Consider the following 16,361-nt stretch of genomic DNA (forward strand, 5'->3'; position numbering starts at 1 on the left):
ATCAAAACTATGAAATAACACATATGAAATCATGTAGTAACCAGAAAAGTGTTAAACAAATCAAAATATATTTTAAATTGGAGATTCTTCATATAGCCACCCTTTGCCTTGATGACAGCTTTGAACACTTTTGCCATTCTCTCAACCAGCTTCATGAGGTAATCACCTGGAATGCATTTTTATTGAAAGTTAATTTGTGGAATAACACTTTTTTGGTTACTACATGATTCATATGTGTTATTTCCTAGTTTTGATGTCTTCACTATTATTCTACAATGTAGGAAATAGTACAAATAAAGAAAAACCCTTGAATGAGTCGGTGTTCTAAAACTTTTGCATATATAGCATATATAAATAAGGTATTCTAAAAACCTGTTTTCACTTTGTCGTTATGTGGTGTTGTGTGTAGATTGAGAGAGAAAAGCATTTAATACATTTTTTAATAAGGCTGTAACGTAACTAAATGTGGAAAACGTCAAGTGGTCTGAATGCTTTTTGAATGCACTGTACTTGAGTGCAGCTACGCTAAGTAGCTAGCTCACTTTTGTATGATTGTATTTACATGTGCACATATGAACCACGCTAATGATGTGTATTTTAGAAAGTTGTTTTTGAAGAAATGTGTATCTAGTGGTCGCATGCTAATTGCTAACTGCTAGCTAGCTTTGTGATAGGCGATGACTAGTCTTCCATTTCGTCCTAGCTAGCTATTTTTAGCTTCTGTTATTGTTAGCTTTCCATTGGTTTTTGTTTTATTTAATATTCAGGCATAAAATGGATTTGAATGTAATTGTAAATGTGTGTTTGCTACTGGAATTAATGTGAACAGATACTTTTCTACAAATAAATCATTTTGAATTATGGCTGTCAGAATTAAATCAGTTAATTCAAGTTAGTTAGTGCTAAGCGATAAGTGCTTTTTGAAGTCGGCCCGGTTTCGGTTCGATAAAAAATAAATAAACACGGTATTCGCAATTTTTTATTTTTTTTTGTACATTAAATGCACTATGCATTACATGGGTTGAATGCTGCAACACCACAGAATAAAACTATTATTAACAGTCCGATTGTCACGAATACCATCGAAGGTGGCTCCCCTTCCTGTTCGGGTGGTGCTCAGCGGTCGTCGTCGCCGGTCTACTAGCTGCCACCGGTCCCTTTTCCCTTTTAGTTTGTTTTTGTCTAACTGTTTTCACCTGTTCCTTGTTGGGGTTTTGGGATGGGTGTTATTTAAGTTTGTTTTGCCCGCTGGTGTTTGTGCAGGCTTGTTGTTATTGTTACGTTTGTGGTGTATCGTTGTCATTTGGGTTTTCGCTGTCCGGGTTTTGTAACTAAGGTTTTGGGTTTGTTTGCACCTGTGTTTAGGGCTTCACCCATGTTTGGACCGGTTACTTTGTAGAGGACATTAAAGCGTTTTTTCCCGTTTACTTTTGCTCTCTGCGTCTGACTCTACACCCATCACTCACCCACCGTTACACCCATGATGGTAGTAACTGCACAATACTGTCTGCTTATCAACCATCATTTATTCAGATGACTTTACATTAATAAAAAATGTCAGTTGTGTAAATTACATTTGATTTAGGCCTGTTTGATGACGTTATTATTTCATTCCAAGTCATGATTTCATCTCTATAGAGCTGCTTCCTATGCTGTCTTTAAAGTAAATAAGGCATACTTTTATGACTGCTGAATACCAACCATCATTTTTAGATCAAGTCATTTCAGGTAAAGATACCTCATGAATCAACTATTCTACCCCTCTCGATCGAGCATTCTTCGGCTTCTTCTCTCTGCTTCAGACTCGACAAGTAGGGGCGCAATGGATTATGGTCATTGTAATTACTTACCATGTTTTCAGGGCTAAACCATGTAGAATATTGGCCTTTTGGAAACCACAACTCCCTACTACATCGGCAAAGTTCGGGCTTGATCTGATTTCTCTCTTGGGTAACTGCGTATTGCGTCACAAAAAAAAAATGAGCGAAGTGGAATTAAAATAATAGAACCGACCATTAGTTGTTTAAAAAACAAAAAAGAACCAACATTTTGGGTAATTGCTCAGCACTCAATTTTAGTGCACTCTTTTTTTGGTCGTGATTAATCGCATGGTCTGAAAGCATTTAAAATACACTGAAAACATCCAAAATACATAATCTATACAGCAAAAAACAATGATGCAATGTAAAGAAAATGACAATGAGTCTAAAGAAAGTGTGCTTTATCAATTTACCGAAATTTGCTAACAGATACTTTACACAAAGTCAAAACATATTCTTGTAATGCTTTTTGTATAAAAAAATCTTAAATTACAGCTCAATTCGAGCAAATTCTGAATTTGGAATTAACAGTACATTGGGAGAGAAACGCATTGTTGGCCCTCTTGGTCTAATGGTCAAGACATTGGCTACTCCAGTGGGAGACCTGGGTGCTAATCCTGCCATTGACAAAGCACATACAGTATGTCAAATGTAGAATATCACATGTGAAGTGTTGGGAAACTCCCTCTGAGTCATGTGAAACTTCACAGGTGTCCAAAAACCCTGTGTCTGATTGGTGACATTTTTCACGTGATTCATTCAAACATATGTCTTCATACTTGTATCTGAAAACCACAGGTGATTTTGTTGACTTTATTTTTGTAAGGCTTGGGCTGCATCAACCTAACATGAGATGCATGCCATCATGCCATGGTGGAAACATTTAAGGTATATGACCAACAGGCTACTGTTTACACTTAAACATGAAACATATCTCCCAAAAGTAAATATTTGCATAGATATCAGTAACAAATCAAAGCCCTAATTGTTTGATATTTGAATGCATGCTGGGGATTTCCAAATATTCAAACATCATGTTGTCACTAGGGATTGTGTTTTTTAGGTTTACTGAGTGTTGGCAGACGCCTGATCCGACCGATTTGTCCCGCACAGAGTTTACAATTAGGAGTGCCAGAATCAATCGAGTTTTCTAGCCTATTTGTGCCTGTGCCAGCTTCTACTGGTGGTACGTCATTATCTGCGCGCACAGTTTATACTGCATATGCTTGGGGGCCCCGCGGTGCCATCGCGCTCACATTCAACAGGAGGCAAGTGGTGGATGCGGATGGAAACTTATACTTCGTATTTGCCATCTTCACCAAAGTAGAGGCATGCACTCAAAGCTAAAATTCTAAATGGGATGCGTTCAGGCGACTGCGGTGGAGTCGAAGCTGACAGGTCTTTTTATTCAAAGTTAAGATAATTTTTACTGGCGTATTGCGGATAGGTGCGTTGCGCGCGGTGGTGCAGCTAACTACTCTGTTTCTCTAAAGATTTCAAGGACACTGCCTGAAAAAAATACTTATTCCACAGTAGGAAGTGATAATTGAAGTCACAATGGCAGCTGTGGCACTCAATGGATCGAACATAACAACGGGGAACTTTACGAATCAGTTTGTTCAGCCGCCTTGGCAAGTTGCCCTGTGGTCGGTCGCCTACAGCTCCGTTTTGGCGGTGGCTGTGTTCGGAAACCTCATTGTCATATGGATAATTCTCGCCCACAAACGAATGCGGACAGTCACCAACTATTTCCTTTTGAACTTGGCATTTTCGGACGCATCCATGGCCGCCTTCAACACATTAATTAATTTCATATATGCTGCCCACGGAGACTGGTACTTCGGAGAGGCTTATTGCAGGTTTCACAACTTTTTCCCCGTCACCTCCGTGTTCGCAAGCATCTATTCGATGACTGCAATTGCCGTTGATAGGTAGGCAACTGATGCTGATCACCCCCCCCCCCCCCCTCCCCCAGCTCCCTCAAGTTGTTATTGAATGGAGATCACACACCATGGCTGCATTTTTTTTCTGTTTAAGGAAATGTACGTTTCATTGTTTATTCTATCTAGGCAGTAGGCTGTGTGTGTGTGTGTGTGTGTGTGTGTGCATGCCTGTGTGTGTGTGTGCATGCCTGTGTATGTGTGTAGGGTATATATTGTGTGTGAGCGTGTGTCTGTGCATGCATGCATGAATGAATGTTAATTTGTGTGTGTGTGCGTGCCTACGTGTGTCTATGCTGGGGAGGGCAGTCTATTGCATGTATAATCATGAGTTTGCGAGTGTGCATGATGCGTGCCTGTGTGTCTGTGCATGTGGATGCCTGCGTACAAGCATGTGTGTACATTTATGCCTTCGGAGTCAGTGGAGAGGTTCAAAGCAGCACCAACCACAGAGGATAATGATTTTTTTTTATTTTTAAGATTAGTAACTGTGAAATTAGCAAGCTTTCCATCTTCTTGATGGAGGTCAGGGCAGGTGAAAAATATTTCTCAACTTACCTTGGCAGTCATATCAAGAGACATGGATTATCCAGACTACTGCCATCTGTCCAGACCATCAGAGCACAGCTGTATTACAGGCTCTATGTTGGAAATGTCCTTGTGATTCAAACTGTAAATCTAGACGGAGCTGGTGTCAGGTTTCTGTAGTGTTTTCTGGCATATCAGTAACTGCAGGTTTGTCATCATTATGGCCCTGCTACGCTATAGCCGTCGGGCATCTGGTATTGCCGTCAGTCATCAGCCCATTGGGGGAATGCTTCCTTTGAAATCACTGAAAGCTGCTATACTGTCCATGTTGTGCTCGCGTTGCGTCACGTCCAATGGCAGCGTTGCGAGCTCAAGAATCTCTGAGGTTCAGTTCTCGGTGGCTGACACACGTGTTAATTCCATCTTGTGAATTTAAATAATCAGAAATAAAGTTGATTTTGGTTGCATATGGCCTCCACTAGACACCATTGGTTATTTTAAGCCAAGAAGATACTGTCGAGAAGAAACTCTAGCTAGCTACATTGATTATTTTCACATTGTATACAAAAGCAACATGTGTAATCAGAGGATCATTTAGTACAACCACTAGCAACAATTTAATGAGTACTTGTGAGAAACTGGACTAACAGCTATTGCACTTATGCATAATCAATGAATATGGTACGGTAGGGAAAAATAGAATAAGGACGCTCTTCCCCTCTGCTCCTCTGCTCTCAAAACAACACGCTCTGTATAGCAGGTAGAATGTCACATTGACACGATGTCACATTGACTGATGGCCTGCTTGCATGTGGGGTGGCAGAGTATTGTGTGTGTGTGTGTGTGTGTGCGTGCACGGGCGATCATATGCTTGCATCTGCGTAGCGGGTGGCAGTGTAGCGTGTGAGTGCGTGCACCTGTTTGTGTGTGTAGGTATACACTCATATGACCAAAAATAAATACAGAAACGCCAGTAACCACCCTTCACTAGCCTTTACTGACACTCGAGGAAACCAAAACCTACGTTTGGACAACGCCCCTAATTACAGTCGTTTGACAAATTGGCACAAGCCCGCACTGTTATTGGACATTGTCAGACGCTAATATCTTATTCATGGCATCTTCAGGGGTTGTCGCTGGGGAAGCCTACACACATCCATTCCGGTGATGGAGGTGCCTCTGAGGGTTGTGTTAGTGTGCGTCCACTTCACATCAGTTGACCATTCAGAGAAACGCTACCCCTTAGATAAATGTGTAGTTAAATATTGATAGTATGCTTGGATCTGCGCTGCCTTACCAACTCCTATGGTCATTATTAGGCCTTGTCATGGCTTGATTGTGATCATAGGAGCTGGCTATAGCACAAACGGATCTGGTGTTAACTATGAAGTGCATTGATATACAGTGTATGCACTGTATACACAGAGAGTCATCTCGGCTCTCCTCTTATTTCTATAAGAAATTGATTGGTTGATTGGTTGCAGTGAATTTAAATGATTCACTCATTTGACAGCAGATTGATTGGAATTGGCGTTTTAGCTGAGTAGTATTCACTCAACGGGGTGTCAGTCAAACACTATGAGTTGCTGTCCTACTGTTGACACCTTTCTCCGATAGTCTGCTAAAGAGATGAGACAGACAAGACAGGACTTGTTGTTTTGACCTCAAAGTGAATTGTTTCCCGACACAACAGGCCTGAAGGGTTGTTTATACCCTAGCCGAAGCCAGATGCCAGACTTGGTTTGTAAAAATAACGCACGCACGCACACACACACACACACACTTCCATAAAAGGCATGCATGTACACACACACACCCTTGCATCAAACACAAGTGGCTTGGCACACATAAAACACACACACACACACACACACACACACACACACACACACACACACACACACACACATCCCCAATGACTCTCGTCACTTAATGAGATTATCATTTCAAATGGGACTCTGGCTGATTTGATATTGATCAATATCCCCATGTTACATCATATACAGTGGGGCAAAAAAGTATTTAGCCACCAATTGTGCAAGTTCTCCCACTTAAAAAGATGAGAGAGGCCTGTAATTTTCATCATAGGTACACTTCAACTAAAAAAAGCCTGAAAATCACATTGTAGGATTTTTAATGAATTTATTTTCAAATTATGGTGGAAAATAAGTATTTGGTCATCTACAAACAAGCAAGATTTCTGTCTCTCACAGACCTGAAACTTATTCTTTAAGAGGCTCCTCTGTCCTCCACTCGTTACCTGAATTAATGGCACCTGTTTGAACTTGTTATCAGTATAAAAGACACCTGTCCACAACCTCAAACAGTCACACTCCAAACTCCACTATGGCCAAGACCAAAGCGCTGTCAAAGGACACCAGAAACAAAATTGTAGACCTGCACCAGGCTGGGAAGACTGAATCTGCAATAGGTAAGCAGCTTGGTTTGAAGAAATGAACTGTGGGAGCAATTATTAGGAAATGGAAGACATACAAGACCACTGATAATCTCCCTCAATCTGGGGCTCCACGCAAGATCTCACCCATGGGGTCAAAATGATCACAAGAACGGTGAGCAAAAATCCCAGAACCACACAGGGGGACCTAGTGAATGACCTGCAGAGAGCTGGGACCAAAGTAACAAAGCCTACCATCAGTAACACACTACGCCGCCAGGGACTCAAATTCTGCAGTGCCAGACGTGTCCCCCTGCTTAAGCCAGTACATGTCCAGGCCCGTCTGAAGTTTGCTAGAGAGCATTTGGATGATCCAGAAGAAGATTGGGAGAATGTCATATGGTCAGATGAAACCAAAATAAAACTTTTTGGTAAAAACTCAATTCGCCGTGTTTGGAGGACAAAGAATGCTGAGTTGCATCCAAAGACCACCATACCGACTGTGAAGCATGGGGGTGGAAACATCATGCTTTGGGGCTGTTTTTCTGCAAAGGGACCAGGAACGACTGATCCATGTAAAGGAAAGAATGAATGGGGCCATGTATCGTGAGATTTTGAGTGAAAACCTCCTTCCATCAGCAAGGGCATTGAAGATGAAACGTGGCTGGGTCTTTCAGCATGACAAGGATCCCAAACACACCGCCCGGGCAAAGAAGGAGTGCCTTCCTAAGAAGCATTTCAAGGTCCTGGAGTGGCCTAGCCAGTCTCCAGATCTCAACCCCATAGAAAATCTTTGGAGGGAGTTGAAAGTCCATGTTGCCCAGCAACAGCCCCAAAACATCACTGCTCTAGAGGAGATCTGCACGGAGGAATGGGCCAAAATACCAGCAACAGTGTGTGAAAACCTTGTGAAGACTTACAGAAAACGTTTGACCTCTGTCATTGCCAACAAAGGGTATATAACAAAGTATTGAGATAAACTTTTGTTATTGACCAAATACTTATTTTCCACCATCATTTGCAAATTCATTCATTAATAATCCTACAATGTGATTTTCTGGATTTTTTTTCTCATTTTGTCTGTCATAGTTGAAGTGTACCCATGATGAAAATTACAGGTCTCTCTCATCTTTTTAAGTGGGAGAACTTGCACAATTGGTGGCTGACTAAATTATTTTTTGCCCCACTGTACTGTAGAGCTATGGTGTGATAATGGAGGAGAGGTAGTGAGTGTGAGCCACTGGTATCTCCTGCAACGCTGCGACAACACAAAAGGAGCACCCTTTAGGCTTTGCTCTCCATGACCTTCCTGCAGCCGAGGCAGACAAATTCCATCTTTTTAAGTGTCCCTTCAATTTGATCACCCCATGCCAGAGATGAGGAGAACAAGAGGACAAGAGAACATAGATTTGACCCAGATTGAAACACATAAACTCCAGTCGTACTTGTTGCATGGCTGAACTGATGTGCAGCGCAATCCAGACAGTCTGTCGCATTGGAAATGGCACAGGGTTGTAATGTGGTGGCCAACCGCAAATGTGCCCCCCCTTCTATTAAGGGCAGAATGTGCCCCCATTCCACCCCTCCATCCCTATTTCCTGTGGAAGTAAAACTCATTTCCTGTGTGAACAGCACTTCAGATAAGACTCCTACACACACCTATTATAAGAAAAATGTCAAGACATCCTCCCACACACATTCACGTTTAGCGGGAAGAGTGTGACGAGGTACCAGTCTGTCAGCAAGTTTATTCTTTGAGATGGGACTGATTAGATTTACCATTGTTGGTAGTTGACACTCTTCACGCAAGTTCCTCACTTCATTATTCTTCGTTGTTCTTAGACGGTCATGTTAGGCACAGCAGCCCATAACTGATGTTACCGGCTGAGACTATGCAAGTTACAGAATCATTAAAGATCCAATGCAGATGTTTTTTATTTCAATATCAAATAATTTCTGCATAAAAATGAAGTACCTTACTGTGATTGTTTTCAATTAAAATAGTCAAAAAGAAACAAGAATAGCGTCTTAGCAGAAAGCAATTTCTCAAGTAAGTTAGCTGTTATTGGCAGAGGTGGTGTCACCAGGCAGGATAAAACTCCATCCCAACAAAATAGGCTGAATTTAGGTGGTCTTTCAAACAGCTCTTACACTTAAAGGTCATTATCATAATTTTCCGAATTTTACAGTATTATTCCAACCTCATAGTGTGGAAATATATATAGAACACAGATAAATCCAGTTTTTGACTGCACTGGACCTTTAATGAATGAAATGCTCAAATTCTTTCATTGCTAATTTTGTGATGCAAAGGGAGAGTAAGACATTTTAGAAGACTGATGTGTAGGCTACTGCAGGATTTTCACCCTCTACCCTTTTCATGCATTACTTCCACCCTTGATCCCTTTTATGCCTAAAGAAATGACAAAATGCTTCATTGCAAGTATCAATTTTGGTCGAGGCTGCCCTTGGGTATTGCTTTCGCCTAAGAAAAGGACGTCAGGAAAACACCATAATGAGATTTCTGTGATGAAATACAATGAAGCCCTGAAAGAGCAGCCCCTTGCGTGGTTCGGCTCTTTTAATCAACCAGTAGTACTGTACATACGCACGCACGCACGCACGCAACGCACGCAACGCACGCAACGCACGCACACAGACTTCATTCACCTGGACTGCTACTGAAGTTAAATTGACTAATTCTGAATTCCTCTCATCTCAATACCAGGGCCCAAGTGCCACTCAGACTAAATGCCAAGTGATTACAGACGAGTTAAGGGACTGCACGGACTGCTCTCTAGTGTCTTCCCTTTGAGGGATTTCCGACTGTCTTTGAGGTGGCAGCCAGGGCTCTGAAAGTTATCAGAAACAGAGTCCGGAAGGGAACTTGTCTGTTAGCGAGGCGCTTCATTCAAGGAAAGGAGATGATAATTAGCATTAGCATCAGCGAGCCATGGCTCTCAGTAATGGACAGTCATAAATTGAGGCAAATCAGAGGACACAGCAGCATAATAAAGTGTGTCCCCAGGCTTACAGCGTGTTTAGAGTAATCTCCCACTAATTTGGCGATCCATTGTTTCAGCTTTGTCCGTGGCTTTGTTCTAAAGCCTCTGGTTTGATATGAATGAATCCTTGTTACAATAGAGACCGCCAGACCTCAAGTGGAACATCTTTTTGTTTTGGAAACACAGGAGACCAAGACAGGAGCAATTCCTTCTTAATTCAGTACAGGAATTGAATTAAATCATTCAAATTGCATGTCAAACATGTTATATAATCTTCACCCATTCATTTAAGTAATTTGCCACTTCTAAAACTAAGTTAACCTCTCTGGGATACTCGGGACGGTAGTGTCCCACCCTGCCAACAGCCAGTAAAAGTGCAGGGCGCCAAATTCAAAACAACAAAAATCTCATAATTAAAATTCCTCAAGCATACAAGTATTTTACACCATTTTAAAGATAAAATTGTCATTAATCCAGCCACAGTGTCCGATTTCAAAAAGGCTTTACAGCGAAAGCACCACAAACGATTATGTTAGGTCACCACCAAGTCACAGAAAAACACAGTCATTTTTCCAGCCAAAGAGTGGTGTCACAATAAGCAGAAATATAGATCAAATTAATCACTAACCTTTGATGATCTTCATCAGATGACACTCATAGGACTTCATGTTACACAATAGATGAATGTTTTGTTCATGGAACTTTAGATAAACTTCTCCTTAATGTAACCACTGTGTCAGATTTTTTTTTAACTTTACGGAAAAAGCATACCATGCAATAATCTGAGTACGGCGCTCAGAGCCCAAACCAGTCAGAGAAATATCCATCATGTTGGGTAGTCAACATTAGTCAGAAATAGCATTATAAATATTCACTTACCTTTGATGATCTTCATCAGAATGCACTCCCAGGAATCCCAATTCCACAATAAATGTTTGATTTGTTCGATAATGCCCATCATTTCTGTCCAAATAGATACTTTTGTTAGCGCGTTTGCTAAACAAATTGAAACTCACGAACCGCGTTCACTAGGACCAGACAAAATGTCAAAAAGTTCCGTTACAGTCCGTAGAAACATGTCAAACGATGTATAGAATCAATCTTTAGGATGTTAACATAAATCTTCAATATTGTTCCAACCGGAGAATTCCTTTGTCTGTAGAAAAGCAATGGAACGAGAGCTAACTCTCTCATGACCGCGCGTCACGAGCCTGTGGCACTCTGCCAGACCACTGACTCAAACAGCCCTTATGAGCCCCTCCTTTACAGTAGAAGCCTCAAATAAGTTTCTAAAGATGGTTGACATCTAGTGGAAGCCTTAGGAAGTGCAACATGACCAATATCCCACTATCTTCAATAGATTAAATTAAATTAAATTAATGAGCGGACTTCCTCTGATTCAGAGGGGTTGGGTAAAATGCGAAGACCCATTTCAGTTGAATGCACTCAGTTGTACAACTGACTAGGTATCCCCCTTTCCCTTTCCTTATGTTTGCCCTTCAACCCCATTTCGACATCTTGACCCCTGCAGGTACATGGCCATCATCCACCCTCTGAAGCCACGGTTGTCGGCCACAGCCACCAAGGTGGTGATCATGTGTATCTGGGCGCTGGCTGTGGTGCTGGCCTTCCCCCTCTGCTTCTACTCCACCATCCGCATCCTGCCCCGCCGGACCATCTGCTATGTGGCCTGGCCCCGCAAGGAGGACGACCCCTTCATGTGAGTAACGGCACCTTTAGCCCAGTAGCCTCCTTTGTAGACTAGCCTCCTTCAAGCCGTATAAAAAATATACACAGTATATACAGTTGAGGTCAGAAGGTTACATACACCTTAGCCAAATACATTTAAACTCAGTTTTTCACAATTCCTGGCATTTAATCCTAGTAAGAATACCCTGTTTTAGGTCAGTTAGGATCACCACTTTATTTTAAGAATGTGAAATGTCAGAATAATAGTGGAGAGAATGATTTATTTCAGCTTTTATTTCTTTCATCACATTCCCAGTGGGTCAGAAGTTTACATACACTCAATTAGTATTTAGTAGCATTGCCTCTAAATTGTTTAACTTGGGTCAAACGTTTCGGGGAGCTTTCCACAAGCTTCCCACAATAAGTTGGGTGCATTTTGTCCCATTCCTCCTGACAGAGCTGGTGTAATTGAGTTTTAATGACTCCAACCTAGGTGTATGTAAACCTCCGACTTCAACTATATCTTTAAAATGTCTTTGTTTATTGGATTGAGAGAGATAGAGGTGAAAGGTAGGAGAGAGAGTGCTGAAAACACAGTAGGTCATATAAGAACTCATGCTGGCCGCGGTACATCGTACCAGGCCACCTCATTCTAGACGTCTATACGACTACTTCATATGAGACGCGTTTAACACCCTCTTTCATCATCAGAAGTGTCTTCATTTCACTCAGTTTTACATGGTTACACATTATGGTAGCTTATGCATTATGGGAACACTGCTGCTACCTCGCTCTCCAACCAAGGTTCAAACTGAAGTGAGGAGGATATTCAGCAACTCTTGCAGGACAGTGGAAGTTGATAGAAAAGCGTATTTATTGTTATTTCACCTTGTGGCCTTCTTCAGGGTTGCATTATGGCAGCATTATGGTGCATTATGACAGCCATATTGTGCCGGAGCGCTCATCACACATTGGCTTTGACAATGGAAAGACGTGACTGTACCAGTTGAGATAGAGATGATTAGCTTGCCCTCTCTAGGCTAGCTTAGCATAGCCCTTCTTTTCAATCTTCTCTCTACATGTCAATGTGTTATCTCACCTCATCCCTTTTGCTGTGTTACAGTATAAACACATTATCCTATTAGCACCTACAGTTGGCTTCTCTCTCTCACCTTCTGCTTTTCTCCTCTCTGGAAGTACACACTGGTCCTCTCTCTCTCTCTCGCTCTCTCTCTCTCTCTCTCTCTCTCTCTCAGATTTGAACTGCTCTTTTTATCAGGTCTAGTTTACCTTACCCATATTTTCCTCCCTCCTCTCATCCCTTACTGCTCTGCCCACATATCCTCTTTAAAAATGGGCCAGAGCCATTTTGCTCGTTGTTGTTTCTAATCAATCATCTTTGTTTACATTCTGGTTTTCTTCTCCTCCCTGTCGTGCCCAGGTTTCATATCCTTGTGATGCTACTGGTCTACCTACTGCCCCTAATGGTAATGGGCATCACCTACACCATCGTCGGGGTGACACTGTGGGGGGGAGAGATCCCGGGGGATTCATCTGACAACTACCACGGACAGCTCCGGGCCAAGAGGAAGGTAAATCCATAGCAGACCCAGGATAATAACCCACGACACAACAAGCACAATGTATTTAACTATGCTCTGTCAGTACCACTGACTCAGACAAGGCATCTCTGGTTCTGGGGTGACAGCGCTTCAGGTCTCAGGAACTTTAAGGCAGTAGCAATGCTATATACGCCATCCACAAGGATTTTCACAGACAGAGAGATTAATTGTTGTGTAATGAGTTTTTGACTGTATCTTCAAAGTGCCCAAAAAAATCACTCTAGTGAGTTGGCAAAGGGTTAGTGTACTAGGGCGACATACAATACATCAAAACACACATACTACACACATACTGTACTAAGGGGACAAACTCAGTGTGTTTATAACAAGATAATGGAGGTTTTACTGTATCTTTATGTGTTTCTTCATTCACAATAACTATTACGTTACAGTCTGGGTCACCTAATCCATCACATTGGTCAATCTCCGCAGACGAAAACCTAGCAACACAACCTGATCGCTGCAACACAGCACAGACCTTTAAGTCTATGAAAAACGAATTTGAGACGTTAGTTTTTTCTGACTCGTGGTCGCCGTTCCTCCATCGACCTTGTTTTTTTTGACGTAGTTGCTTTTTGACATGCAGCGCTAGCTTTGAATGCTAATGGACTCCTGAGGCACTGTGAGCTTGGCCCTCCATCTCGTACTGATGTCAAAAGTCAACACTTGGATATACTCTCCGGACTGTCTACTCTGTGAGTCACAGGCAAACTCAGACAGTGAGAACAGTTGACTTGTCAGTGTTGTTTTCTGCTTTTGAGAATAAAATGTGCTTCCTAAGAAAGTGGTTGTGTTAAACAGAAACCGGAAAAATTCATTGGAAACTGTCCCAGATTTTTGGTACACACTCCAATTAACAGATTACATTTTGTTTGGGATTTTGACCCATTTTGTCTCTTAGAAATTTGTGTCAATGGGATTCAGTATCGACCACAGTGGGTGGGTCAGGCCCTGTCCATCCTGGCAGTAAGACTAAGAGGCTCCTTAAAGGGGCAATCTGGGATTCAAACAACAACAAAGCTGGCACCCTACCACTTTTTTGCTAAACAGCTAAGGTATGGGGCTAGATAAATGTAACCACTCTCAAATTCATAGATGAAGATATGGATGCAAGAACTGGCCATCCATTTGAGTTAAAACATGTTTGTACTAATTCCAGATTGTCCCTTTAAACTGGGAGCCCTGCTGGGCAAATGGCCTTAGGCCGACAGGCCGACAGGAAATATGGGAGATGCACCTCCACTGGGAATTAATATGAGTGATAAGGATTGGACTGGAGGCACTAGAGTGTCCACACTCTACAGACCACAGAGACAAGAGAGATGGAGTGTGAAGTTGGCTAAAACACGAACGGACCAGGCGAGGCTATTGTATGTGAAGAGACCTTTCTATGTATGAGAACAATACCTCTGGATAAACCATAGAGTTTCAACCGTGAGAAGGTCACCTCCACCCCCAGGCCCATATTTATAAAGCATCTCGGAGTTGGAGTGCTGATCTAGTATAAGTTTTGCCTGTAAGATTACAATGAACTAGATGGTAACTTTACATGAAGTAAAGTAGTTGGGCTTGATTTAGCTCTTTAAAAGTATTTTTGTGGTAGTGGAAGAAGTTTTACTTGACTATTTAAAGCAAAGCAGTTACTGTACATATAGTCAAAGTTAAATGTAGAAAAATAATTGGTCTGATTACTTTGATATACTACTATATATCAATCGTATTACTTTGGACTGTTGCGGCAGTTAGATCACACATTTAATCAGAAATAACTATACTAGGACTACTACACTTGTATACACTCTGCTACTATAACACGACACTATATGCAAACTGTAATAATAGAACACAGAAGACAATGAGGCATTGCTTAAGTTTTATACAAATAAACCCCCCCCCCCCAAAAAAAAAAAATCACTATGTATTTGGATGAGAGTCCTCTCTGGACTGGAGGGAGATCAGTGGGAAGAGGGACCTACTGGCCGGAAAAGGGGAACCCCTTCCCTCTGAGCACCTTTAAACCCAAGGGGGACACACATGTTAACTGAGCATAGTATACATAGGGCCCTATAAAATCTATTTGATTTTTTGTTGCCTGATTCGTCTTGTTTCTTCCCAGATTCCGTTTCCTCCAATTCGTTTTTTCATGTTTCATTTCCCTCCCCATTTTTTAAAAAGTTTTTGCTCTCAAAACCACACTTTGTAAAGAGAAAAACAGCACCATTGGATGTTCTAAGTCCATAACAATGCGTAAACCTCATCAAGGGTTGCTTTTGAGGTCTGGAAAAAATATACATTTAGATTTTGGGTGTGTTTTGCAAGAGTTTGCAAAACAAATGGCCTTTAGATTGATATCATTCTACCAGGTACAGTATGCATAGGCCACTTCGTAGTTAACATTTAATTGAGAAGGTTTTTCATTTCCACCAGAAGTAGTTTATCATTAGCATCATCACTATTGGCTACACAAAGTGTACACACACACACACACACACACACACACACACACACGTTCCTGTGCTGTTTCAGAAAGCTGCAGGAAAATACAAATTACTGATGCTGACTGACTGAACCGAATAGACTACACAACTCTCCTTCATATTTAAATGTCTATGTTGACCCGTGTAAAAATTGAAAGAAGTTTTCACACGCAATTAAAAACAACAAGCCTACGTATCAGATTCTAGTGTGTTGTTATTAGGGGTGTGGCAACCTGGCTATACTCGTATTCGTATCCATAAATTGACAGTTGATATTCGTGAACGGAAAAGGGTTTTATTATGCCTAAATATATGTTGGAAAAATATCTATCTGCAGGTTTATAGAACAAAACAGCTGCAGATTAGGAACAGCATGCGGATGTGTGTGACTGTGTCTGTGTGTCTTGTCCTCCATACTTGGAGGGCAAGCTGGCAGACAAGTTTGCTGTCACTCAGTCAGGATGCAGATCAGCGTTTCTTCTTCTTTCCCTACTCTCACTTCGCTTGTTAGATATAATTCACATTGATAGCTGCTAGCAAACGTCCTCGCCTATTGATTTATCATAGTAGCAGGCTGACAGGAGGCCGCAGTAATTTATATGATTAGACCGAAACATGCGCTCAGAAGTGATTAGGTGAAATATGAAGCGAGTGAACGGAGACGGCTTCCATCTATCCAATCAGGGTAGCACTCTTCTATTTACAGACAGGAAAACTAGCCAGTTGAGTTATTTAGAGCATGGTGTACGATACTGAGAAGGAAGACGACGCGCTCTTGGCTTGGCTGCCTCCTTGTAGCTTCTTTCTTGGTGTTCACAATTCTTCATCATCATTACACTATTGTTCTAAATTCAATCACCCTCCTCATGGTTTTGCCTTCGCTGT

General features: G+C 41.6%; 1 protein-coding gene across 1 annotated transcript in view; it reads left to right on the forward strand.

Moving 5' to 3' along the window:
- Positions 1–3,064: 3,064 nt before the first annotated feature.
- Positions 3,065–16,361, forward strand: part of LOC110533148 (neuromedin-K receptor-like) — a 40,474-nt gene continuing 27,177 nt past the window's right edge. Inside the window, exons 1-3 of the mRNA XM_036933395.1 lie at positions 3,065–3,751; positions 11,220–11,408; positions 12,819–12,969. Of these exons, the coding sequence (XP_036789290.1) occupies positions 3,378–3,751; positions 11,220–11,408; positions 12,819–12,969 (714 nt within the window). The 5' untranslated portion in view covers positions 3,065–3,377. The remainder of the gene's footprint in view (positions 3,752–11,219; positions 11,409–12,818; positions 12,970–16,361) is intronic.

This window comes from Oncorhynchus mykiss, chromosome 10 (assembly GCF_013265735.2).
Source record: "Oncorhynchus mykiss isolate Arlee chromosome 10, USDA_OmykA_1.1, whole genome shotgun sequence".
NCBI lineage: Eukaryota > Metazoa > Chordata > Actinopteri > Salmoniformes > Salmonidae > Oncorhynchus > Oncorhynchus mykiss.